The sequence below is a fragment of the Ochotona princeps genome, chromosome 6 (assembly GCF_030435755.1).
Source record: "Ochotona princeps isolate mOchPri1 chromosome 6, mOchPri1.hap1, whole genome shotgun sequence".
Classification (NCBI taxonomy): domain Eukaryota; kingdom Metazoa; phylum Chordata; class Mammalia; order Lagomorpha; family Ochotonidae; genus Ochotona; species Ochotona princeps.
In genome coordinates, this window is record NC_080837.1 from 17,961,628 (window position 1) to 17,988,414 (window position 26,787).

The 26,787-nt window shown below is 43.6% G+C and overlaps 1 protein-coding gene across 12 annotated transcripts in view; it reads left to right on the top strand.

Annotated features, from left to right (window-relative positions):
- Positions 1 to 25,961, top strand: part of HERC1 (HECT and RLD domain containing E3 ubiquitin protein ligase family member 1) — a 206,775-nt gene extending 180,814 nt beyond the window's left edge. For all 12 annotated transcript variants that reach the window (XM_058665701.1, XM_058665710.1, XM_058665706.1 and 9 more), the window contains 21 exons: positions 1,318 to 1,464; positions 2,178 to 2,279; positions 3,842 to 4,015; positions 5,460 to 5,753; positions 6,728 to 6,793; positions 6,968 to 7,093; positions 9,718 to 9,856; positions 10,812 to 10,993; positions 11,701 to 11,856; positions 12,577 to 12,699; positions 13,680 to 13,782; positions 15,005 to 15,174; positions 16,194 to 16,332; positions 16,493 to 16,662; positions 18,628 to 18,797; positions 19,064 to 19,229; positions 19,993 to 20,069; positions 20,720 to 20,972; positions 21,428 to 21,580; positions 22,324 to 22,629; positions 25,309 to 25,961. In XM_058665701.1, the coding sequence (XP_058521684.1) occupies positions 1,318 to 1,464; positions 2,178 to 2,279; positions 3,842 to 4,015; positions 5,460 to 5,753; positions 6,728 to 6,793; positions 6,968 to 7,093; positions 9,718 to 9,856; positions 10,812 to 10,993; positions 11,701 to 11,856; positions 12,577 to 12,699; positions 13,680 to 13,782; positions 15,005 to 15,174; positions 16,194 to 16,332; positions 16,493 to 16,662; positions 18,628 to 18,797; positions 19,064 to 19,229; positions 19,993 to 20,069; positions 20,720 to 20,972; positions 21,428 to 21,580; positions 22,324 to 22,629; positions 25,309 to 25,494 (3,402 nt within the window). In that variant the 3' untranslated portion in view covers positions 25,495 to 25,961. The remainder of the gene's footprint in view (positions 1 to 1,317; positions 1,465 to 2,177; positions 2,280 to 3,841; positions 4,016 to 5,459; positions 5,754 to 6,727; positions 6,794 to 6,967; positions 7,094 to 9,717; positions 9,857 to 10,811; positions 10,994 to 11,700; positions 11,857 to 12,576; positions 12,700 to 13,679; positions 13,783 to 15,004; positions 15,175 to 16,193; positions 16,333 to 16,492; positions 16,663 to 18,627; positions 18,798 to 19,063; positions 19,230 to 19,992; positions 20,070 to 20,719; positions 20,973 to 21,427; positions 21,581 to 22,323; positions 22,630 to 25,308) is intronic.
- The last annotated feature ends 826 nt before the right edge of the window (positions 25,962 to 26,787 follow it).

Genomic DNA, 26,787 nt, shown 5'->3' on the forward strand with positions numbered 1-26,787 from the left:
CCTAGCTTACAATATCTGTTTTCTTTTGTCTGTGCTACAAAAACCCTTGGAAAAAATATTTTTTCCATTATCTTTGAGTGAATGAATATATATGGTGTTATGCTGTGTTGTCATTGAAAGAAAAAGGGGGCCCGGCGCCGTGGCCTAGCAGCTGAAGTCCTCTCCTTGAAAGCCCCGGGATCCCATATGTGCTCCAGTTCTAATCCCAGCAGCTCCACTTTCCATCCAGCTCCCTGCTAGTGGCCTGGGAAAGGAGTCAAGGACGGCTCAAAGCTTTGGGACCCTGCACCCGCATGGGAGACTCGGAAAAGGTTCCAGGTTCCAGGTTCCCGGCTTCAGATCGGTGCAGCACCAGCTGTTGCGCTCACTTGGGGAGTGAATCATTGGACGGAAGATATTCCTCTCTGTCTCTCCTCTGTGTATATCTGACTTTCCAATAATAATAAATAAATCTTAAAAAAAAAAAAAAGAAAAAGGGAGTTTAGGGCAGAAAGAGGTAGAAAGAGAACAGAGAGGTAGCCTAGTTTACTGAAAGGAGAAAGATATCACAAATGTGAAAAGGGGCCCGCTACAGCTGAATCTTGTTTATTGCTTGTATTAGAAAATAGCTCTATGGACAAGCCTTTCTTATCTTGATTCTGAAACCCACAGAGCAAATGTGTAGCTCAGACAACATGTGACAGAATCACTAAGCAACAAGAAGAAGAACCCATTCATATAGTCAGCATGTGCAGCTTACAAGTGTTAGGGGTAAAACTGAAAGTTACATAAAACAGGAGCCAAAACTTCAAAATTAAACCACTAGTTATAAGGCAAAAGTTACAATTTTCTCTTTGAGGGATATTTGCAGCTTTGAAATATAACCACACCTGTCAGTTTGAAGAGCAGAAAACCAGTTTAGAAATGTGTCAAAACGGCCCAATGCATTGGGACACTGCACCCACGTGGGAGACCCGGAAGAGGTTCCAGGTTCCCGGCTTCGGATTGGTGCGCATCGGTCCATTGCGGCTCACTTGGGGAGTGAATCATCGGAAGGAAGATCTTCCTCTCTGTCTCTCCTCCTCCGTGTATATCTGGCTGTAATAAAATGAATAAATCTTTAAAAAAAAAAAAAAGAAATGTGTCAAAAAACAGACTCAGCTTTGGCAAAGAGCCAGATTGAGGTTTTATTATTTATTTAATCAATTAACCTTCAAGAGATTGATTGTCTCACCGTACCAATTTTATATTTAAATGTAAAAATTTTAAGGATGAATTGTAAATCTTGAATCTGTAAAATTTGAAATGATACTGTATGTTAAAATGTGTGATTTTCAGAATGGCTGTCGGAAGTCAGCGGGCATCAGGTGTGTTTATCAGCTCCGGGGCCACATCACTCCCGTCCGGACGGTGGCCTTCAGTTCTGATGGTCTGGCCCTAGTGTCCGGGGGACTGGGAGGACTCATGAACATTTGGTCTTTAAGGGTAAGAAAGTAGGTTTTCTTTTCATTTTAAGGAATATTTTTATATTAACTTAAACATGTGTGTGCTAAATATATGTACTGAAAAGTCACTCAGTCCTGGGAATGTTTAATGTAATATTGTCTGGAATACTGAAAATACTCCTATCAAAATCTTGTTTTGCATTTTGACTTACTGATGATAAGTATTTCTAAATTTATCCAGGCCCTCAAAAATTGGATAGTAGGCACACAATTGAACATGGCTGATTTTAGCTGAAATGTGGGCTTTAGCACATTTTTGTGAAGGTTAGGTATAAATTTACTTAAAGTTTGTTTTGTTTTGTTTTTAATTTGGAAAGCAAAGTGATGGGGAGCTAAGGAGATGGAGAAGTGAGAGAGAGAGGTTGGTCTTTCATCCATCCTCTGATTCACTTCTTCAAGTAGCTTCAGTAGCTGGGGCTGGGTGCCTGGAACTCCAGATAGAACTCTCATGTGGTTGGCAGGGGGTGTAAGATTATAGGCCATCTTCTGCTCTGTTTCCAGACACAATGGATGGATGTGGATCAGAAGGAGAGCAGCCGTATCTAGAACTGGCTCTCTGATATGAACTGTCTGCATTACAAGCAAATACTTAACCCACTGTGCTGCACTGTGTTGGCCCCGTGAAATGTCATTTAAAATGTCAATAATGCCCAAGCTTAACTAAAGAAATGCTGATTTTGTGTTTCATTTTAGGATGGTTCTGTGTTACAAACTGTTGTGATAGGGTCTGGAGCTATTCAGGCCACAGTATGGATTCCAGAAGTTGGGGTAGCTGCCTGCTCAAATAGATCAAAGGTAATACAGCATTCAGATCAAATCCTGGGATATAAGCATGTGGTGGGGAAGAGCCTAGTACCCAGAGGGATTATCACTTCCTCAAGAGTACACAACTATTACATGGTGAAAGAGAACTAGGAACAGATCTCCTTACTTATCATCTATAACTCTTTATATAAAGCATACCAAAGGTTTTGATGCAAGTACTTAATTACTGATCAATTTCATTCATTTAAAAATATTTTTATTAATTTGAAAGGCAGAGTTAGAAAGAGAAAAAGAGAGAGGAGAGATCTTTCATCCATTAATTCATTCCCCAAATTCCTGCTTCAGCAAGGGCTGGCCAGGCCATAGCCAGCCAGGAGATTCATTTGGGTCTGTCATGTGAGTACAGGGGTCAAGGACTTGGGCCATCTTCTACTTTTCCAGGCACATTAGGAGGGAGTTTGGATTGGAAGTGCAGCAGCTGAGATCTGAACTGACACCCATTTGGGAGCCTGGCATCACAGGCTGTGGATTAACTTGTTACACCGGAAAGCCAGCACCCAAACAATTTCATTTCTATTGGAAGTTATAAAGTGAATTTTGACATTTTGACATGACTTTTGATATAATACTAAATTATCTCAAAAAATTTTTTCCAATTGATGAACTATTAAAACCACTTAAGCAAGTATCTCAGAGCATGCCCCACATCCAGGACTTGGGGTGGGTGGGAAACTGGGTGGGGCTTCTCCCTCAATAACCCCCTTTACCTCAGATACATGAAGGAAACAATATGGAAATAATAGTCTTACCCACTTTCCTATAGCCCTTGAACCTTTTTACCCTAATTAACTATGTAAAGATTGTCAAAAATATAATAATAATAAAAAAAGAAAAAAAATTTCCTATAAAAATAACTATCTCAAAGATACTTGACTCAAAAATACAAAATACAGAGTTTTAAATTTAACATTCTAGTAAAAATGCTGGCTGCCCTGCTTTCAAGTAATTCTATGAAATGACGTTTTTTCCTAATGTATTACTTTTATTTCCTTTAAGATTACAGTCAATGGAGTGCTCTGATTTACATTCCGTGTGGTTAAGTGATGTTAAACCGTGAGCCTGCATGAGCAGTCGTGGCCTGTGTAGGATTAGCCTTAGAGCCATTTCTGCAGTAGTGTGCTGCTTTTACAGATGTGTCCTTCAGCAGACAAAATACTTTGACCCTAGTATCCCTGTAATCCTGTCAGATTTCTGAAATATACTAGATAGGTTGTCCTATAATTCTTGTAATATAGCAAATAGTTGACATTGTTTATTTAAAAAGAACCAACTGACAGATAATTCACAAATCACATTTTGTGATCATTCAGTCACTTTTACCTACCCAAAATTTAGAATGTTTTGAAGTTCCCTATGCATTAAAAGTGCTTCCTTTTATGCATATAAATGTTCAAAAACGAAGTCTTTAATGCAGTTACTAGAAGGTAATTGAGGATGTATTATGGGTGGTTGGCATGTAACAAATTAGATGGTGATAGCTTTATATTTTATTTAAGCATATTAATCATATGACATGATTTATTTTCAACCAGGATGTTTTGGTTGTGAATTGTACTGCAGAATGGGCTGCTGCCAATCACGTTTTAGCAACCTGTAGGACAGCGCTGAAACAGCAGGGTGTCCTTGGATTAAACATGGCCCCCTGCATGAGAGCCTTTCTAGAGCGGCTACCCATGATGCTTCAGGAGCAATACGCCTATGAAAAGGTAACTTACCCACACACTGTGGACACCCATGGGGGCCAGGTGTGTTAAAAATCTGAACTATTTGATTTATACCTTAAGGTTATGTAATCTGAGGAAAATAGTAAGGGCCATTTGAGCAACATCAGATGAAGATAAATCAGGCTGAAAACAGTTGTTCAGTAGTCCCAAGCCTAGTCTTGCTTTATTTTTTCCAGAATGACATGAACACTTAACCTCCAGATTTATATAAGTGTCTGTATCACCACTTTTAAGATTATGTGTTTGCTATAGATTTCTTTATAATACTTGTGCTGTATTATCTATGTGCAGGTTTACTTTCCACATCTGGAGTTTAGGAATGTGTATGGGTGTCAGAGTGACCATCTAGCAAATGAATCTTGGTAGGAAGTTAATAGATGGTTAACAATAAACTGAGTCACATCACTAAACACTAGAAGGAAGAATAGTAGGGGTCAGGCCTGGTGTCCTGGCAGTAATCCTAAAAGCAGCTTCTCTTCAGCTTGCAGTAGTCAGTTATGGGGTGCGGCCTGTAGGTGGAGCTCTTCTGCTTTCTCTTCCATTGGTTCTTTTCTTTCTCTTTCTGGCAAGGTTCATTAATTAGTTGATTTTTGTTTTGTTTCTCACGGAGTTTTCTGCCATGACTAGGAAATGCCATGAAGGAAGGGAGGGTTTTCCAGAGCTCTAGAACAAGTGTCAGTAAGTTAAGTTATTATCTGTCTGCTTATTTTTTTAATCAAGAAAAATCATAGTGAAAATATACTAAATGCAATATGATCTGCTAGATTGGATCATAGAGGCAAAAAAGGAAGTTAATGGAGTTAGTGGGAAAATCAAATGAAATTCTGTGCTTTAATTAGTAGTTAGTATGGCACCAATGTTTATTTCTTAGTTTTTTGGTAAATGTGCCATAGTTTTGTAAGACATTAAGAGGAAGTTGGATGGAGAGTGAATAGGAATTCTCTGTATGCCTCTGCAATTCTTCGTAAATCTAAAGTTATTTTAAAACATAAAGCTTAAAGGCAGTAAATTTTTAAAAAGATTCTATCATTTACTTGAAAGGCAAAGAGGCACAGAGACAAGAAGAGAGGGGTCTTCCATACCAAAAAAAAAAAAAAAAAAAGCAATAAAGTTTGAAACTACAGTTGTGGGGCCAGTGTGGTGGCATAACAGTCTAGCCTCTACCTGTAGCTCTGGCATTCCTTATAGGCTCTGGTTCAAGTCCTGGCTACTCTAACTATGATCTAGCTCCCTGCTTATGACCTGGGAAGATCGCACAGGGTAGGCCAATGAATGGAAGACTTCTCTTTCTATCTCTCCTTCTCTCACTGTAATTTGCCTTTCAAATAATGTAAATATACACAATTGTAATCTGTCAGAATTCAGTAAGGTAATTTAGAAGATTTGCCTAGGTTCTTCAATTTGTCCCCTTTGCATTGTTCCTCAGCCTCATGTGGTTTGTGGTGACCAGCTGGTGCACAGCCCCTACATGCAGTGTCTGGCCTCACTTGCGGTGGGACTTCACCTGGACCAGCTGCTGTGTAACCCTCCAGTGCCACCGCATCACCAGCACTGCCTCCCTGATCCTGCTCTGTGGAATCCAAACGAGTGGGCCTGGTTGGAATGCTTCTCCACCACCATCAAAGCTGCTGAAGCCTTGACTAATGGAGCACAGTTTCCAGAGTCTTTTACTGTTCCAGATCTAGAGCCTGTTCCAGAGGATGAACTTGTGTTCCTAATGGTAAACATGCTAAGAGCTGCCATTATTTGCTGCTGAGAGTGTGTCATGGATTTGTTTGTCATGTAGGAGACCCTTGATAAGTGTGCTAGCTTGAAAAGCTGAAAGCATGCCCTTACATAAGCTGAAGATGTTTTTTCTCACAGACTCACATTTAATCTGATGACAGCCGTCCATGGTGACAGTGATAGATTATATAAAAACTACAAGGCTTTTTAAAACCTGCACGCTCTCAGTGACTTAGCCTGTGTTTTTCCATTAGGTACCTTATATCAGTTTTTTATTTGCATATGTTTTAATATTTTTTTGGCCAATCTATGCTACATAGATTCTAATTTATTTAGCACTTCAGTCATGTGTATAGTCAGCATCAAAAGTATGGAAGAGCGTTGCAGTTGGCATTTCTTCCTAATTATATTAGGAAGTGTCGAGTGTAGCAACTACAATGCAGATAAAAGACCAATATAGATAGTACAGGCCAGCACTTGTTCTGACAGTCATGTAACTTAGCTAATACTTACCATATGCAAGCATTTGAATATACAAGTTAAATATACACAGGTAAATATTACCTATAAAAGTTACCTAAATATATAGAATATTTTAATCAGGAAATGTCCCTCCTAGCCCATTTTTTGGCTCAAACATTGTCATTTTCTGTATTTGGAAACATTTGATGAAATGAATAAAGGCAGAAAATAAAAATGTATAAAATCAACTTTAGCATGATTATAAAATTGATCTTAATTTTTCATAATGTATTACCGTGTTCTCCTTTTAGAAGTAAGACTTTGTTGTTCAAGGTGGAGGAACCCACCATGGAGGGAGGGTGGGGGGAGAATCCCAGATTCTATGTAATTACAACACAATGTAATTAATGAATAAATTTAATTAAAAAAAAAAGACTTTGTTGTTAGTTAAAATCGGATAAGTCTTGGCTAAGCATGATACATCTTTATGTTTATCCTGTCTTGTAGGATAATAGTAAATGGATTAATGGCATGGATGAACAGATTATGTCGTGGGCAACTTCTAGACCCGAGGTCAGTAAAGGTGGAGATAAATATTTGGTGGTTCTCAGTGAGTCTTTTTTATTCTAAATGCTTCTGTGTCTGTGCCCCGGTGTCTCCCAAAGAGGCTGGCCCACATTTGTACTCAATACATGAGTGTTAGAAGAAACAGATGAATCTAATTCTGAGATGATGGTGGTTTTCTAGGACTGGCACCTGGGAGGTAAATGTGACGTCTACTTGTGGGGTGCTGGCAGGCACGGGCAGCTGGCGGAGGCTGGAAGGAACGTGATGGTACCTGCTTCAGCGCCATCGTTCTCGCAGGCCCAGCAGGTAACTAGCAGGGGAAAGACACCGAGGAGAACATTTGGGACTGATGACTGCGATTCTTCTGCTGTCAATAGCTTATCGTAGGATAAAGCTTTTTCACTTTCTAACATATTGTGAGGAATCATTAAAGAAGAGCATATCGTATACCTTCCAAGTAGGAAGTTTTGTTAGCAAATTTCTGGATTTTTTTACTTCTATGTGTAACGAATGGGTGTCATGTAGCCTTGGGTCTGCTGAGCATGTGCTTATGGACATTGAGATACCCCTAATTAGTGATGTTTGGGGGGTTATAAACTTCTGCAGATCTAAAGCACGGTTTCCACCGTTCCCTTCTCATAATCATGATACTGTATTTCCAAACCCCTTCTGAGGTCACAACTTTCTCTTTCACTCTTCTCTACTTCGGCTGGTCTCAGAATGCACTATTCTTTTCTGTGTGTGAGAAGATTATTTAAAAATATTAATGGAAACAAATTAAAAGAGAGGTTTAGACGGCAGCATTATGGCACAATGGGTTAAGCTGCTGCCTGCAAAGCCAGGATCGCACCTCAGAATTGCTTATTAAAGTCCTGACACCTCTACTTCTGATCCAAATCCTTGCTCATACAACTAGAGAAGCAATGAAAATGGGCCCCTGCCACCAATCAGGGAGACTTGCATGGAATTCTTGGCTCCTGGCTACAACCTGGTTCAGTCAGAGCCATTGTAATCTTTTCAGAGAGCAAACCAGCAGTTAACAATTAGTTAAAGACCTCTTTCTTTTTTGTTTCACTCTGCCTTTCAAATAGGCAAATCTTAAAAAAAATTTTTTATTTATTTTTATTTAAATATTTTCAATTTATTTTAATACAAATAAATTGAAAGTCATGCATGCAAGAGGTTTTCAGAATACTCGGAATTTGTGTGCGCAAAAAAATCTGCATTGATTTAAAAATTTTTGTACCGTAATAAACTTATCCTTTGATTCCATTTTACATTAACTTTCTCAAGTATACTTGTGTGTTTCCTCTAGTTTCTGCTTTCTTTTTTCTTTTTTTTTTTTTTTTTAACACTTTAGACTTATTTGTGGACTGGTACCATTCTTTTTTTTTTAAGATGTATTTTATTTTTATTGGAAAGTCAGAGATACAGAAAAGAGGAGGAGACAGAGAGGAAGATCTTCTATCCGGTGATTTACTCCCAAAGCAGCTGCAGCGGCCGGAGCTGAGCCAATCCAAAGCCAATAGCCCCTACCCTCTTCCAGGTCTCCCACACGGGTGCAGGGTCCCAAGACTTTGGGCCATTCTCAACTGCTTTCCCAGGCCACAAGCAGGGAGCTGAATGGAAAGCGGGGCCGCCGGGGTTAGAGCCGGTGTCCACATGGGATCCCAGCACATTCAAGGCAAAGACTTTAGCCGCTAAGCTATTACACTGGGCCCCTAGTTTCTGTTTCTTTCCAGCCAAGTCCTTAATATTTATTTCCCTGTCACTCTTTCCTGTTTCCTGTTTAACAACTCTAAAAATTTGAAATATTGCACAGTTGGCTGAAATCTCATTGGATAACATAGTTCTAAATGATCAGATAAACCTTATACATCTCTTAGTTAAGCAAGTAGTTTTGTAATAATCAAAGGCTTATATGAGCCAGAGGGTTACATCAACTCCTTCCCTGTAGTAAAAAGATAAAAGAGTTAATGAAAGTACCCAGGGTATGCATGTAATAGTTTCAAGTGTACATGCCGAAGCTACATAATAAAATGTAACCACTGATCTGGACACTGGGAACTTGTTCTACTGATAGCTAAGTATGAGGCTAATGAACCAAATAGATGAGAAAGCAATTAACAGAGAATTTAACTGAAAACAATGACAAGACAAATTCCTCCAGGCATCTCAGTATTCAGACAGCAGTATTTAGGGATGGGAGTGCAGGTATTTCTCCTCCCCTCCTCCTCCTTTTGAGAAAGTATGGGTGTGGAGTTCCCCTAAAGAAACCCTTTCAGATGGTACGGGCTATCAGGATTCTTATTTATTAGAGAAGCAAGTGATTCCTTATTCCAGTGATTATATATAGTGTGTAAGGGCTAGCTGGATCATTCCCTCAGGTCGGTAATTCTCTTAGCAACGGCAGGCAAGAACACCCTGGGCCTGGGGAGACAGACAAGATTTGGGACTGCTCTCAGGACTTGTTTGTTTTTTGTTTTAAAGATTTATTTATTTTTATTGGAAAGTCAGATATACATAGAGGAGGAGAGACAGAAAGGAAGATCTTCCATCTGATGATTCACTCCCCAAGTGACCACAACGGCTGGTGCTGCGCCGATCTGAAGCCAGGAGCCAGGAGCCAGGAACCTCCTCTAGGACTCCCACGTGGGTGCAGGGTCCCAAAGCATTGGGCCGTCCTCAGGTGCTTTCCCAGGCCACAAGCAGGGAGCTGGTTGGGAAGTGGAGCTGCCGGGATTAGAACCGGCGCCCATATGGGATCCTGGCGCGTTCAGGATGAGGACTTTAGCCACTAGGCCACCACGCCAGGCCCTGTTTGTTTTTACTTTCTCATTTTCTTTGTCCTCTCTTATACACATAGGCTAATATCCACCTAGCTGCCTTCATGAAAGGATGATGTACTTAACTGTGTGTTTCCATACTAGGTCATATGTGGTCAGAACTGTACATTTGTCATCCAGGCCAATGGCACAGTGTTGGCTTGTGGGGAAGGAAGTTATGGCCGATTGGGACAAGGAAATTCAGATGACCTTCATGTGCTGACCGTTATTTCAGCCTTACAAGGTAAAGTTGTCGTTATTTTTAAAATGGTGAAAAACTGTGATCTATCTAGGAATGTTTGCTGTTTGGAATGCTTCTCAAATTTTGCTGAATGAAACCCTGCGGGGTTTTCACTTTCATTTATTACTTTTTCAGGCGCATTTATAGCTTTAATTAGCTTATTTTGCAAGTTATTTTTCAGAGCAGTGACAATGTTTTTGAGGCTCCCTGAAGATAGTAAACACAGTCTTTCAAATTGCATAAGTGTAAGTAGGTACCTAATAATAGCAGTAGCAGTCATACATGTGTACTTGGGAATCTGCAAGTGGGCTGAAGATTTTAAAGGACCTCAGACTTCTGTGGGACTTGCAGAAAGAATACCTGTGGAGAAAGCAGAGCAGGAGGCCCTGGCCTAGTGACCCCAACCTACAAAGACAACCCATTGTTGTCTCTTTCTTTAAGTAGAAGTATAAAAGATAAAAGTAACAATGAGTTTAGACCAAATTTCTAAACAGTGCTCTTAGTTCTTTTGTTTGAGATCTGGTGGGAGGAGTACAGTGGTAGGAAGGGAACAGGAGCTAGCTCTGGGATCTTACACAAGCTTCTAGAATTCTTTGTGGTTCAGTTTCCCAACTGGGAAAAAAACTTGGAAATGCTTTGATATCTGCCTGCTAGTTTCTTTTGAGAAAATGGGAAATGAGATAATTCATGGAAAGCTCGTAGAGGAGTGGTTACAATCTAGCCTTGGTGACTGTCACTCCTGTTGTCCCCTTCTTCCTTGTCTTCAGCAGTATTCTATAGAACTCCTCCCACTTAAGCTAGGTTATGACTATGAATTTGATTTAATATGAAAGACCTTATTTTTATTTTCGCAATAGTGTTTTAGTATTTTCCATTTTGGAGTCATTCTGTAGCAGCTGCAAATACAGGAGAATTTCAGCATTGAATGATGCCCATTGGTTTTTCTGCTCTGTTCTAGGCTTTGTGGTGACCCAGCTGGTGACTTCTTGTGGTTCTGATGGGCACTCAATGGCCCTGACTGAGAGTGGTGAAGTATTTAGCTGGGGAGATGGTGACTATGGTAAACTCGGCCATGGGAACAGCGACAGGCAGCGGCGGCCGAGGCAAATCGAGGCTTTACAAGGAGAAGAAGTGGTGCAGGTCAGGCAGAATATGGAGAAGTTTGCCTTTGGATATAAATATATGCCACATTGGATAGCGTTCTTAACTCTGGGTAACAGAAAGTAATAACAAGATATACTACACAATTGAAGGAGGGTCATTATTGCTGGTTGTTCAGACTTATTCTTAAGCTTGTTAGAAGTTTGAATGGGCTTTGTTCTTATTGATGGGCTTCTTTCTTTGTCCATATGGCTTGTCCATGCGGGGGTGCTGCCTGCCCTTGGACAAAGCACTATGTACTTTTAACTCCTGCCTCACAGGGCTTGGTAGATTAGTGGAAAGCTTTGCTTTCAGCCTACTATCTTTGCTACAAAAATTGAGTCCATGTGCATTTTCTGCAAAACCAATTAGTGATTTAAAATAGTGTATTTACTGGATAGTACCTCCAAGTTTACAAGGAATTTCCCCATTGATTATCTCATCTGTTCTAGGTCAGATGCACATAGCTGAAGAGTAGCAACAGTTATCCAAAACCGAGTCTTTAGCTTGCTGTTCCTGGTGCTGGTGAGGTAGATTTGACTGAGGGAAGCAGTACCATCACTTAGGCAGACAGAATACCCTTCTTTTGACAACCCAAAATTGTCAGTGAAGTTTATATGTATTTGATTACCATACCAATAACCAAATGTGACTGATTTAGTTTTTACTGTCCCTCTTAAAATTTTTTCCACCTTGATTTTGTCTAGATGTCTTGTGGCTTCAAGCACTCAGCAGTAGTAACTTCAGATGGCAAGCTGTTTACCTTTGGGAATGGTGACTATGGCCGTCTGGGACTTGGAAACACCTCTAACAAAAAACTTCCTGAGAGAGTGACTGCACTGGAGGGATATCAGATTGGACAGGCACGGGATAAGTCCATACATATGCCAACTGGTTATTGTGTCTCTGCACTTAGAAACTTCCCTGTCAGGGGGCCAGGATCACTACTTGTACCGAATCTCAAGAATATTTCGTTTGGTGTAACTGATTGTTTTCCATGGCATTTTTCCCAATGTGAATATTCACATTTTAAGTTACTCAAGTTTGCTTATTGTCATGACGAACCAATCCTTTGTTTCATGATGTATTTTAAGCACCTCCTCTATAAAGTACTGATACAACTTGCCATAACTGCTTAAACAGGACAGATTTTTGTGGCTCCTGTCTGAGTTAAGTGGCTAAAGTTGCAGCATAATTGGTGGCTACTGCTCTAAAGCAGTAATTATGCTCTATGCATTGAGTATCTCCTAACATGGAAATAAAATAGTTTTGTCTTTTTCTGTAGCAATACTTGATGAATAAGTATTTTTTAATTATATATGCTTTTTCCCATATAGTGTTCTCTGATTAACTGTACATGGTTAAAATTTTTCACTTTGAAGAAAAAAAATCGCTTGTTTTTAGACATTTGGAATTACTTCATGCTGACCACAATTTGGTTAATATTTGTAGGCCCTGGAGCCAACAAAATGTTTGGAAACGTAGTCAAGTTTTTCAGTGAAGTGAAAAAAAATTGTCCTAGATGCAGACTCGTGTGTTTTATCTTGTGACTTGTCTTAGTGAGTACTGTGTCATTTCTTCAGGTGGCCTGTGGACTGAACCACACTTTGGCAGTGTCAGCAGACGGCTCCATGGTGTGGGCTTTTGGAGATGGAGACTATGGGAAGTTAGGCTTAGGAAATTCCACTGCCAAATCTTCACCTCAGGTCAGTATCGTGTCTAATCTAGGCTCTCAGACATCATGGGCTTTGTCTGTGTCAATACCTCTTTTTAGTAGGAAATTATTTACCTTTAATTTTCATAATTAATAATGAGGCTTAGGAGCTTTTCTTGACTGTTCTTGAATTCCCAGCAGTCTAGAATCTTGATTTTAAATAAGCCATTAGTGGCTAGGATAAGCTCATTGTAACAGTTATGCAGGGACAAGATAGTCTGTAGGTATGCTGAAGGCTCAGACACTTCCTCTCATGTGGAGAAGAGTTGGAAACATCTTCAGGGTGTTTGTGAAGGGACATTGAATGATGTTTTATCACCCTTAGCTTGCAGCTGCCCATTCAGCATCTTGTCACCATTGAATTATGCAAGCATGCTTCTCCTATTAAAGAACAAGAGAAAGGAAGTTCAACTGCATAAGCAAATAAGCAGAAGCCATTATTTGTGTCACAGAAAGTTGGTTCTGCAGAATTCCACTTGTACATTTGTTTTCTGTGGGTTTTCCTGACATGCTGAATATAGGATGATTTAAAAGTGTGCAATTTATATTCGATTTCAGATTCACTATCATGTATAATCTATGGCTGCTTGATAGCTGGACTTGAATACAGAGAGGAAGAAAAGCAGTTTTTATCTCTAAAAGTTAAAAATGTCCTACTAGGAGCAGCCACAGTTTCATATAATCTTGCAAGGTTCTTTAAAAGACCCTGGCATTCTGTTTGTTTTCTGATGGCCAGAGAGATGCTTCTATTCATGAGGGCTCTGATATTTTTCACTGCCTCTCATACTTCCTGCCCCAGATTCAGTTAGTCTGCAGGACAGGGGAGAAAATAGCATTCAGGGTTATGAATGTGAGTGGAGCAGATATGTGAAATTCCTACTTTCTTGGAGACCCATGCTTGAGGTTCTGCATCATCAGCCAGTAAGTTTTCTTTTCCATCTTAATACGTATTCCTTACACTTTGTCTTACAGAAAGTTGATGTCCTTTGTGGCATTGGAATAAAGAAGGTTGCTTGTGGTACTCAGTTTTCTGTTGCCTTGACCAAGGATGGTCATGTGTATACCTTTGGTCAAGGTAAGGCATTTTTCATCCTATATCATGAACTTGTTTTATAGAAATATTTGTCTTTCAGTGAGTGGCAATGAGCCATGATGACCTTCATTCATTAACTCCTACTCACTTCTTTTTCACAAACATTAAGGATGAACTCCACTTCTCATTAAGGTCCCTCATATCAGAGCCCTTATTCTTTTTAGAAGAGTGCCTGCCAAGGTCTTTCCCTTCCTCTCTTGAGCCCCCTCCATGCTGTGCATACACTGCCTTAATCCCCAGAGCTCCTCAGTGTCCTGATTCACTGCTCATTGCTTCCAGGGCAATGATCTTAGGAACTGGAGGTATTTGTAGGCGTTGAGGGTTCAGATATTGAGTAGGTTTATAACCCGAGCATTCAAGTGGGTCTTCTTGGCAGAAAATCCACCCTCTTAAAGAGGGATTTCTTGACAAGTTGTGGTGCAGAGAGGTATATGAGGGAAGGTGAAGAGAAGGAAAAATTAAGCCATTACTGAGGTATTGAGAGAACATTGATGACTCTGAGGACATAGGCTGGTTTGTAGGGAAAAGGTAAGGAACTTGATTTCTCTTGGGCTGAATCACGTCATTGCTCTAGATACATGTATGAAAATACGCAGCAGGACCTGGCAGCATGGCCTAGCGGCTAAAGTCCTCGCCTTGAATGCCACGGGATCCCATATGAGCGCTGGTTCTAATCCCGGCAGCTCCACTATCCATCCAGCTCCCTGCTTGTGGCCTGGGAAAGCAGTCGAGGACGGCCCAATGCATTGGGACACTGCACCCACGAGGGAGACCTGGAAGAGGTTCCAGGTTCCCGGCTTCGGATCGGCGCACCGGCCGTTGCGGCTCACTTGAGGAGTGAATCATCGGATGGAAGATCTTCCTCTGCTGTCTCTCCTCCACTCTGTATATCTGACTTTGTAATAAAATAAATAAATCTTTAAAAAAAATACACAGCAACCTGTTGAGGTGTTTGGATCTCAAACTCCTGAGAGATTGGTGATAGCAAGGTAGGTTTGAACCTACCTTGCATAATGGTGGTAGTGCCTTATTAATGGAATCTAGAATTCCAGCAAGAGAGTATAGAATGAAAAAAGAAGTGTGGCAAATGTGAACAAAGGAACAGGTCTTAGGAGAGTTGGCACTGGAAGGAGATGGGTGACAGCTCGTGTGCTGGAAGGACTGAGGCACCACCTGTGAACCTTTCCTCTTGTGACTTTTTCAGATCGCTTAATAGGCTTGCCAGAGGGGCGTGCTCGTAATCACAATCGACCACAGCAGATCCCCGTCCTGGCTGGAGTGGTCATCGAAGATGTGGCCGTTGGAGCTGAACACACTCTTGCTTTGGCATCAACTGGAGATGTGTATGCCTGGGGGAGCAATTCTGAAGGGCAGGTGAATATTTCTTCTGCTCTGCCCTCCCCTATTTTAGCAGTTGGACAACATATTCCCCATTTGGGAAAGGGAAACCCCACATCTCTACTGTAGTGTTCTAAGCACAACACTTTGCTGTGAAACTGATTCTTTTCCCATTTTTTTTTTAGTTCCAATTATGGACAGAGTAGTATTATACCAAGTCATTGTTTTTTAAAGCCTGGTATAGTGTAGCACAGTGATTACAGGGCTTATTTGGGCCTGGCACCTAATGAGCAGTACTTGGTGAGTGTCATCATTGTATCATCATTCTTGTCGTCATTACATCAGATTCCTTATTAGTGGGAGTATCTGTTGATGTGGAACACAGAAAGAATGAAGCAATGATGCTATTACATTTTATGATACAATTATGTACAAAGTTGCCACTGGTAAGTCTTGTCACTCCAGTTATTCAGAGTAGTAAAATGATTCTCTGAGAGGTTAAGTATAGACCCAAGCGGTCAGGCAATCACTGTGTCTTCCTTCTTGCATGTGGAGAAGGCCAACTTTCTGGGCAATGTCTGAGTTGCCTGCTACTGCAGTCACTTTTGGCCCCACCTGCAGAGCTACCACCCCTTCTTCCATAAATCCTGCATGTATGTGTCTGTCCCGGAGCTGTGGACCTTCCAGTTCAAGGACTAGCTTTATTTCTCTCAACCTCATTTTTATTCCTGTACTCCGAATCATCACATTGACACACGAGGAAGGTGCTCATTGTTGTGGTTGCACCTTGAACAAGCAAGAGCAAAGTTAGTGCTGCAGTCCCTTTAGCAAGTTCCATGGCAGGGCCTTTTCATGCTCCTTCCTAAAATGTTGAGCTGTTTAGTAGCTGAAATACTCAGCACCCCAGTAGGTCAGAATTTATTTCATCCTTGATACTGATGCTTGTTTCAGATAGTAACTTACTTAGGTTTGCACTCATCTAAGACATTTCATCATCTAGTCTTTCTCTTTTCCCTGTTGTAATGGAATCTCTGTGATTTGTCACTAATTTCCAGCTTGGCCTGGGCCATACCAACCATGTCCGAGAACCAACCCTGGTAACAGTTCTGCAAGGAAAAAACATTCGGCAAATCTCAGCTGGCCGCTGCCACAGTGCTGCATGGACAGCTCCACCTGTGCCACCCAGAGCACCAGGTAAGGCACAAAATGTCCTTGCTTTTACAGCTTTGTTTCCAACAGCTCCTATGTTGTATGTGCATACTAGTCCTAAAAGTGTCCAGCATTGGTCTGAAGCCGTCAAGCATTGCACCCCAGCCCACACACTAACTAAAGCGTGCCTTTGCTCTCTGAGCAGGTGTGTCGGTGCCTCTGCAACTGGGCCTACCTGATGCAGTACCCCCCCAGTACGGGGCTCTGCGGGAGGTGAGCATTCACACCGTGCGTGCCCGGCTCCGGCTGCTTTACCACTTCTCTGACCTCATGTACTCCTCCTGGAGGCTGCTGAACCTCAGCCCCAACAATCAGGTAACTCGTGCTGGCTCAAGATAGGCTCGCCCACTCTCGGAGGCTTTCCCTCAGCCTGTGAAAAATTCTGTCATAGCTGATGCTTCCTTTATGGTCATACCAAAGGAAACAGAAAGACCGTTATTCCATTGCCATTTTATTGTTGCTTATTGTGCTGTTGGACACAATAGTGATCAAGGAAGCATGACTTGATAGACATATCATGTATTTTCTTCAAAGTCATATATGATTTTAAAGCTCAAGCACAGAAAGAACCAGTAGTGTTGTATAGAAAAATCTGAGAAATTTAGGACACTTTCTTGTCTCCTTACGAATGAGTATTCTGGGTCATAGGAAGGGTAGGTGGAAAAATAAAGTAAATCTGGCTTATGTGTACTTTTTCATAGAACAGGCTGTAGATTTAAGAGGAGTGCAACCTATCTAGTTTTATTTCATTTTTAAAGATTCATTTTATTCAAGTTCCAGAGTAAGTATCTTCCATCTGCTGGCTCACTCTAAATGGCGACAGCAGCTAGGTCTGGGCTGGCCTGAGACCAGGAACCTGAGCCTGAGTCTGGAACTGCAGCCTGGCCGGAAGAGCTCATTCCATTCCCTTTATGCAGATTCTGCCACTTTAGAGAGGCCTAGAGTGACTTTTGGGCTCCTGGTTTTTGCCTAGCCCAGCCTTGGTTGTTGTAAGCATTTAAGATGGAAGAGCACTCTCTTTCTCTTTGCTTCTTTGCCTTTCAAACTAATTAATTAATTAATTAAAGTAGATAAATAAAAGAAATTTAACAAATTATTGTTGGAAATAGATTATTATCTGGGCAACAGACTACTGTGTAGCACTAAGTAGAGTATTAGCAAGCTTGAAATTCGTTGGAGAAATTTTTGGAATATGAAGTTAAGTGATAAAAATAGCTGGAAATCATGTAAACAGTATATGTCCACATGTAGAAAACTGAAGGAAATAGATCAAAGTGTTTATATGGCTGTATCTAATATGATAGGATTATAGATCATTTCATGTGTATGTACATAGTTGTTGTATCCTTTTCTGGATTACAGTAATCATTTATTTATCAGAAAGAAATATTGTTTAGAAGTCACGAATAGGGACTAGTATTGTAGGACAGTGGGTTAAGCTGATGTTTGAGAAACTGGAATCTCATGTTGGAACACCAGTTCAAGTCCCAGCTGTTCCACTTCCAGTCCAGTTCCTTGCTAACGTGGTTGGGAAGGCGGTGGAGGATGGCTCAAGTACGTGAACCCCTGCACCTGCATGAAAGACTTGAAGAAACCCCTGGCTCCTGGTTTGGGCCTGGTTCAGATCTGTCTGTTATAGACATGTAAGGAGTGAAGCAGTACATGCAAGATTTGCTTCTCTATCTCTCCAGTTTTTTTTTCTCTCTGCCTTTCAAAAAATAAATGAATAAATAATAAATATTTTTAAAAGTTACTGATAGTGGGCCCGGCAGCATGGCCTAGCGGCTAAAGTCCTCACCTTGAACGCACCGGGATCCCATATGGATGCCGGTTCTAATCCCGGCAGCTCCACTTCCCATCCAGCTCCCTGCTTGTGGCCTGGGAAAGCAGTCGAGGACGACCTAAAGCCTTGGGACTCTGAACCCATGTGGGAGACCTAGAGGAGGTTCCTGGCTCCTGGCTTTGGATTGGCACAGCACCGGCCATTGCGGTAACTTGGGGAGTGAATCAACGGACGGAGGATCTTCCTCTCTGTCTCTCCTCTCTGTATATCTGGCTTTGTAATAAAATGAATAAATCTTAAAAAAACAAAAAAGTTACTGATAGTACCCAGGGTTGTACTGTTAATATGTATTTCAAAAAAATTATGTTCTGAAAGTGAAAAGTATTGTTTTCAACCTTGAATTATATACTTTATACTTATATTTTCATAATGTATAATATCTATTTATATTTTACCTGTTTTATATATATTTCTGATAACCTCCCCTTCTGTTACAGAACAGCACGTCTCATTATAATGCTGGAACTTGGGGTATTGTACAGGGACAGCTTCGGCCTTTGTTAGCCCCAAGAGTCTACACTCTCCCCATGGTGCGCTCCATAGGAAAAACCATGGTTCAAGGCAAAAACTATGGACCTCAAATTACTGTAAAGAGGATATCAACCAGGTTAGAATATGTGTGTGTATTTCACTAACTAGCTGGAATTTCTTTAGAGGGAAGTCGTTAGTTAGTAACGAATCTGTGAGCCTTAGCTCCTTGCTTGTCAAATAGATTTATAATAGAATTTACATTAGTAATTAGCTATTGTGGATCTTGAATAGGGCTTTGCTGTTAAGCATCCAGACTAAGTTCATTCACTTTGTGATCTTTGTGGTGAGTTGGGGACCCGGATGAGAGTTGTCTTTCATTCCATTCTCCTTTTCCTTTTGAAGAGGACGGAAGTGTAAGCCCATCTTTGTCCAAATAGCAAGACAAGTAGTTAAACTGAATGCCTCAGATCTCCGTCTGCCCTCCCGAGCCTGGAAGGTGAAGCTGGTCGGGGAAGGGGCTGATGATGCCGGAGGAGTGTTTGATGACACCATCACCGAGATGTGCCAGGTGTGTTCATACAATGCCCCCTGCCCAGTCATCCACTTTACTGTCCATGGTGACACTTCCTTCAGACCTGTTTTACAAACTGCAGCAAGGATGTATCTGTGAGCCTTGTACAGGTTGTGCTGTTGATGATATGTAAGTGAATTAGAACTAGGGTTGGTGAAAATGCTTTATAAAGATACCTCACTGAATAAATGCCAGCTTTTAGTCTTTGCCAATTATGCATATATTGTGCTATGATGTTAGAAAAAACAGTGATGACTGTGCATACTGTGTAACAGGCAAACCCAGAACCTCCCCTGTGTATTTAGAACAAAGTGGAACTGCTACGGCCCAAGAGACATGGAGAAACAAGTGTTAAGAGTTTGAGCCAGTTTAAATTTTAATATGTATGTTGGCAGCTTTGCTTCCAGATAAGCTATGTTCTTTCCAGTTTTGTCTAGTTTCTGAATTTTTCTGATAAATCCTGTGACCAAAATAACACATAGTTATCACTTATTGAGTCTCTTTAGAATATTGCTGCATCCTGTTCCACTGATACCTCCGCTGCTACATAGACTGATTCTCTTGTCTTGATTTTTCACATTACAGATCTTCCTAATCTCATTTAAAATTGAAGTCACAAAAATAGCTGAGAGATGAGAGACATGGCTAGCCTTATAAATTCCTCAAAATACCGTCTTTTCAATATTATATTTAATATAAATCACTTTGTCATTTTGATGTAATTGATTACCATTTCTTTAAAAATGTTTTTCTTCTACAGGAACTTGAAACTGGTATAGTTGACCTTCTTATACCCTCTCCCAATGCCACCGCAGAAGTGGGTTACAATAGGGATAGGTAAGGCGGCAAGTGTTTGTGGATTGATAACTGAGGGCTGTGTCCGCTCTGGGACAGGCCCATTTCCGCGTGCTTTCCATGGGTAATCTCATGAGTCCTCACTCAATCCCCACGAGTAGACACCATGATTTATCCTGTCATCACAGTGAGGACATGGGTGCTTCGGGTGACTAGTGTTTGCTGTGGAACCAATCCAATGGTAATGTAGGAGAGGAAACTCGCGCTTGATCTTGAAGCCTGCTTTAGTGTTTCTGAAGGCTTCTGAGGTCTCTCTTGATGGACTTCCTGCATCAAAATTCATTTAAAATTTTTTTATTATGCTGTCAAGCCACGAAAGTTAGAGCTAGCAATTTTTTTTTTTTTTTTTTTCAATCCTACACAATTTTGAGTTTTGGATCCTGCTTCATGGACTTGTGAGACATTCTGGAGCAGGTAACCTGTAAGATTATTAATTGGCTCTTTTATAGTTCTGAAGATAATGTGGAATGTGGTCAGGGCAGCTGAAGAGCTGAATCCTTAAGCTCATGGAATTAACATGAAAAGGCACCTGTGGCTAATGGCTACCATAGTGAACAGCACAGATTTAGACTAACTTATTTCCAGTGGACATGGAAAAAGTTGTGTTTGAGATATTTCTGCTCATCCTGCAGGTTCCTCTTCAACCCCTCCGCCTGCCTTGATGAACATTTAATGCAGTTTAAGTTCTTAGGGATTTTGATGGGAGTTGCCATTCGCACAAAGAAGCCTCTGGATCTGCACCTGGCTCCTGTGGTTTGGAAGCAGCTGTGCTGCATCCCACTCACCCTGGAGGATCTGGAGGAGGTGGATCTGCTCTACGTGCAGACCCTCAACAGCATTCTTCACATTGAAGACAGTGGCATCACTGAGGAGAGCTTCCATGAGGTAGGTCCAGGTCGGACCACTTTTTGCTGCAGGTCATTTCTTGTGTGCACAGACCGCAACCTTTCTGCGTTGACTTCAGACATGGGCTTCCACTTGCTTTGAAGCTGACCTGTGCCACAACTGCACCATCGCTGCTCTTTACTAAACCCTCTTAGTTAAAATAACTGCTCACGGGTAGAACTGGCTGCAGTCCCCAGTTTCTGCCCTTTTCCCTTTAATCCATTTCTGCCTGTTAGGAGAAGCAAGGGGACCAAGGTGGGAAGGGGGCCTGGGGCGACCAGAGTCTGTAGCTGAAGTCTGTGGCTGAAGTAGCCTAGTCAGGCTTCGTGTTCATCTGCCTTGGTTTGATCCTCACAGATCTTGGCTTTGTTTCTCATTTTGCTGTATTTGTATGTGACATACATGTATTGTCATTTCTATCATGTAATAAAAGTTCTTTTTTCTTCTGTTTTTAGATGATTCCTCTTGATTCTTTTGTCGGCCAGAGTGCAGATGGCAAGATGGTGCCTATAATCCCTGGTGGAAATAGTATCCCACTCACATTTTCCAACAGGAAGGAGTACGTGGAGAGGGCCATTGAATACCGGCTGCATGAGATGGACCGACAGGTGAGAAGCAGCGCCTTAGGAGCTGCATGGGAATGCTTGGCTTGGTCCAGGCAAGAGCCCACTGCAGTCAGAGCCCTCTTCAGGGATGTCTCAGGCCCCATCTTGGGTATCCTTTCATCTTGCTCAAAGACTTAACTCAGCTCTGAACTGCTCATTCATTGGATGGAGGCCAAATTCTTATCCTAGCATTCAGAGCCTGCCATGTCCTCCCTCCTCCCAGTCCTGCTTGGTCCCACAGCCTACTGCTTGCTCCTCGTACTAGAGACCCCTTGCTGTTCCCACTGGGGTCACTCGGCTCATATGAATAGCCTTATGACCCACAGGAGTGCCTCCTCCCTCCATTTCCTTCTGAAATCTTTCAGCCCCAGCTGGTAATGTGTCCCCTGCACAGACCAGCTCTCCTCCAGCTCTTACCCTGCAGTGTCTCCTCAGGAGCTGGACAGCAGCTCTCAGACTGGGTGACTTGAAGAGTGCATATTCCAGGCCCATTATGCTTGGATCCTTCTTGGGCTATGGCTTTGAGCCAAGGCGATCAGAAATTGTCCCGTAGCATAGTGTAGGTATGTGATACTGTCTGCACAGCCAGGGCTTAGGGGTTACCTCCGGTTCACAGATACCTTTAATCCCCAGAAAGAGGACCTGGGGAGCAGGCAAGGAGACCATGTGGAGGTGGCCAGCCCAGCTGGGCCGTGTGGTTGCCCAGCCTTGCACCCATGCTATACGACTGCCCTCTCCCGGTGCAGGTGGCTGCAGTCCGAGAAGGCATGTCCTGGATTGTCCCCGTGCCACTGCTGTCTCTGCTCACGGCCAAGCAGCTGGAGCAGATGGTGTGTGGCATGCCTGAGATCTCTGTGGACGTCTTGAAGAAGGTGGTGCGCTACCGCGAGGTGGACGAGCAACACCAGCTCGTGCAGTGGTTCTGGCACACGCTAGAAGAGTTCTCCAACGAGGAGCGTGTGCTGTTCATGCGGTTTGTGTCGGGCCGGTCGCGGCTGCCAGCCAACACTGCCGACATTTCCCAACGATTTCAAATCATGAAGGTTGATAGGGTAAGTAAGCAGTGTTTTCTTCCTTGGTCACATCTGCCCATATGGCTTCTGTGTCGTTGTATGTTTGGCAAACCATGCTGTAACCCTTAAATGGTCCTGCCAATACAAACCTGATGCCTGGAATTCCCAGATTAAAAAGGAAACCAAATAGAGTTACTTGCAGATATCACTTAGCTCAGTGGGAAAAGCCCTAATGGGTATAGAAAGCCTTCTACAAGCACCAGGCTGCCTTAATCTTGCGGTGTCTTCCTGAGCCAAAGCTGAACTCACAGAACAATCCAACTTTGCTCCTGCCTCCCTCCCTCCCCAACCCCCACGCTTCTTCCTTCTGCATCTTGCGCACCCAGACTACTGTCTGCCTGAAGATCCCAGCTGTCAGGTGGTGTAGGTGCTGCCAGTGGAACCCAGAGAAGCCGGAAGCACCGATTACGTGCTTTGCATCTGCTGGTGCAGTGTGCATGGTGGGCAGCCTGACGGAAGGCATCAGCTGCAGAGTCCAGCCCCACTGCTCTTATGACACGTGGCTTGGGAATAAAAGGCCACAGAGTCTGGAATACAGGCACTGCTAGAGACCCCTTTCTCAAGCAGCCATCAGACTGCAACACTCTCTCTCTTTCAGACCTACCAGGGGCCACCTGGGTTGACTCCAGGATAAATACCAGTGGCTTTAACTGCTTTACACACCTCTCTGGTCTGGTGCCTGTCCCATCCTGATACCATCTCCTGACACCTAGCAATGTGCTGCCCATTGTGGGCTGCCTGCCTGTCTCCGCAGCAGACCTTGCTGTTTGCAGACTTCTCTGTTACCCTCCTTTCCAGCTGTGCATCTTGGGAGCCCAGCACAAATGTCATTTCCTCCAGGAAGCCCTCATGAAGGCTCTCCTTTGTCCTCTGCCCCAGTTCTGAAGGAAACCTAGTCAGATTTCCTTCTCTACGGCTCTAAGCGCACATTCACTGCGCCAAGTTAGGAGCGTCTCTGTTCCCTTCATCCCCAGCCTGCTCTTTCCAGGCCCCCTGTCTCACGTGAGCTGAGCACTTCTCTGATCAGGCCCATGAAGTAAGGATAGTGGTCTCTTCCCATAAGGGCCCTTCCCAACCATCTCTGCTTCTGCCCCTCGGTTGCTGTTCCAGTACTCATGCTAGAGGCTGCCTGAGTCAAGATTGCCCCTCTGCGCCTGCCTCCTGAGGCCGCCAACCTGTGTTCCTCTCCTGGCTTGGGCTGGCTGCTGAACATTTCCCTATGTGTTATGCATGGCTTGTCAGGAACCATCAACCATAGAGCTGTTTCACTGGAGCCCAGCGGCCAGGCTGGGGTGTGTATGGGGCATGACTCACTGTAGCTCTGCTGGGCCCCTCACCTCCTGGCTGCACCCCTGGGATTAATCCACACTGAAGCCCTGCTGAGGCGTGCGGCTGGGGGTTGGGGAGGGGACAGCACACAGACCCAGGGCCTGGAGAGCATTGAGCTGCCAGAGTCCCTGGCGGCCTCTCCCTTCTGGTGTTGCTTTTCTGTTCCCTGGCTCTGCTGCTGGGACCTTGGCCCCTCTTTCACCCCTGCAGCTGCCTAGGCTGAGGACACTGTCAAAAGGAAGGTGAGCGGGCAGGAGGGAAGGCTGTCCTTTTAAAAGTAATTTTTGTAAATTATTTTTATTTGAAAAACAGAGTTACAGGAATATATTCTATCTGCTGGTTTACTGCCCAAATGGCCATAGCATCAAAGCCGAGCTGATCCAAAGCCAGGAGCCTCCTCCAGGTTTCCCATATGGGTGCAGGGTCTCAAGGACCTGGCCATCCTCTGCTGCTTTCCCAGGCCGTAAGCAGGGAGCTGGATGGAAAGTGGGAGCAGCTGGGACACAAACCAGCACCCATATGGATGCAGGCACTTCAGGCAGAAGATTAGCCTACTGTGCCGTGGCCTCGCAAACTAATTGTTTACCATGCATCCAAACAGTGCATCATTACTCTCGGTGAAGGGCAAACACAGGATCCTGGCTCCATAGCAACGCTTCTGACCTCTGCCATTCCCCTAGTCTTGGCTGCGAGCATAGGCATTGTTTTGCCTGATGTACCAAGAATTCTGCGTGCCCTTCTTGATTGATTGATTGATTGATTATCTACCCCAGGCACTTTTCAGATTTGTTCTTCATCATAATTATTATTTTCAGTGACTGCATCACTGTCAGTTTTGTGGCTGGCCCAGCATTTAGCTGGCTGCTTCTGCCTCCCTCTCCTGAGCCAAGTGCTAGCAGAGTAACAGGCAAAGCAGGTAGAGGGTCCCCTGGGGGGCAGTGCGGAGGGAGGGCCATGCGGCTCCCGCAGCCAGCCGGGCCATCCTCACCCTCCGCTGCTCAGCTGAGGAGTCCTGCCTCTGCCTTCGGAGTTCTAGCCTCTCAGGTAGGCACAGACTGTCTTACCCTGTGTTGGGCACAATGTGTGTTTTGTTCTCAAACCATCTTGCCAGCCAGGACCCACTGCCACCTTACAACTAGGGTGCTGGAGGAATTGAAGAAAGGAGGGCGGCATGGTCATTGGAGGCCACAGGCAGCAGAGCCCCTGTTCCTGCCGCTGCTCCCCTGGAGCAGGTGGCGTAGTGGGGTCTGCCTGGGCCTCCCTGAGGCAGGAAGAGGGGCTGTCCTACTCCCTGGCTGTGCAGTCACTGCTCGCTGTCTTCCCTTACAGCCTTATGACAGTCTGCCTACCTCACAGACCTGCTTCTTCCAGCTGCGGCTGCCTCCCTACTCCAGCCAGCTGGTCATGGCCGAGCGCCTGCGCTACGCCATCAATAACTGCCGCTCCATCGACATGGACAACTACATGCTCTCGAGAAATGTGGACAACGCCGAGGGCTCCGACACCGACTACTGAGCGCCGCGGGTGCTGCCTCCGTTTTCCTCTCAGTGATGCCCACTCCCAGTGTGATGTTGAGTACTTTCATGGTAACTCCATAGATATTTTAGAGACATAAACCAACATTATAAACAGTGGCCACATTTAGTTCTTCTAAATGTAACAGAGAAATTAGATGTTTTTATTTTTCTGTGATTGTACAAAAACAAAAACAAAAAAACCCAGAAATGAAGTGCTCTCGGTCAGGTTTTTCCCTCCGTATTTTTGGTTGCTTTTGATAAGTTTGCATGGAATCGTTTTGGTGCATTTTTAGTTGGGAATGATACATTTTTGTAAGCCCACCCAGTGAACATGAAATTGTATATTGTGTATAATTGTTCATTAGAAAGGACAGTTTTACATGAATACTCATATATTTATTTTGTTTTAATTTGAATTGCCTGTGCAGGGTTCCTTATGCAGAGAAATAAAGCCAATTTAGGAGCCAGGGTGTGGGCCGCGTGGGTTCCTTCCCGTGGGCTCCTGCCTGGTGTGGCCAGCACACCAGAGCTCTTGGGCCTGCACCATTGGGTGCTGTGGGAGACACCCAGAAACATCCCACCTGCGGGCGAGCTTTGTGTGGAACCACCACAGCTGGGGTTCCCCGCCCCCAGGCTCAGAAGCCCTGATTGTCAGCTGTTCGTCCTGGGCCGCTCTCACTGTGTTCCTTCACTGCAGGCTTCTTGCTGTAGCCACTCCACCCATCCTCGCTGAACCTTCCTCACACAACAGCAGCAGCATACCCTGTCTGGGCACAGCGCCACCAGGTGAGAAAGAACCAGGATGAGACAAGCCTGGCTGGGCCTGGCCGTGACTGACAAGCATGAAGAGACAGACAAGCCAGCTCAGGCGTAAGAGCACAGGACCCTGCACTGCTGCACTTGGTCCCCGGCAGGAAACGCAGCCAGCGCCCAAGGACACCTGTGTGCTGACAGGGGAATCCAGGAGTGCTGGGTCATGGGGTATCATCCAGGCGCTATGCTTGTGCCTAACTTCTGCCTGACCCCAGTGGCAGACTTTGTCGAGGAGCGTCAGGAGTGCGTGTGCTCAGGGACAGAGCTGATGTAGAGCCGCCACCAAGGCTGCCAGGAGCGCATGATGCTTGTCTCCAGCACTGTCCCTTGTGGACAAGGTCTCTGCCAGGAGCCTGCTCACAGGAGAGGCCTGCCAAGAGAGCCTCGCAGGCCGTATTTTCCTCAAGGAAGGCAAAACGAATGTGTTTTCAAAGAGTACATGGAAGAACAAATTGGTTTTGCTCGCTAAGATGAGGCA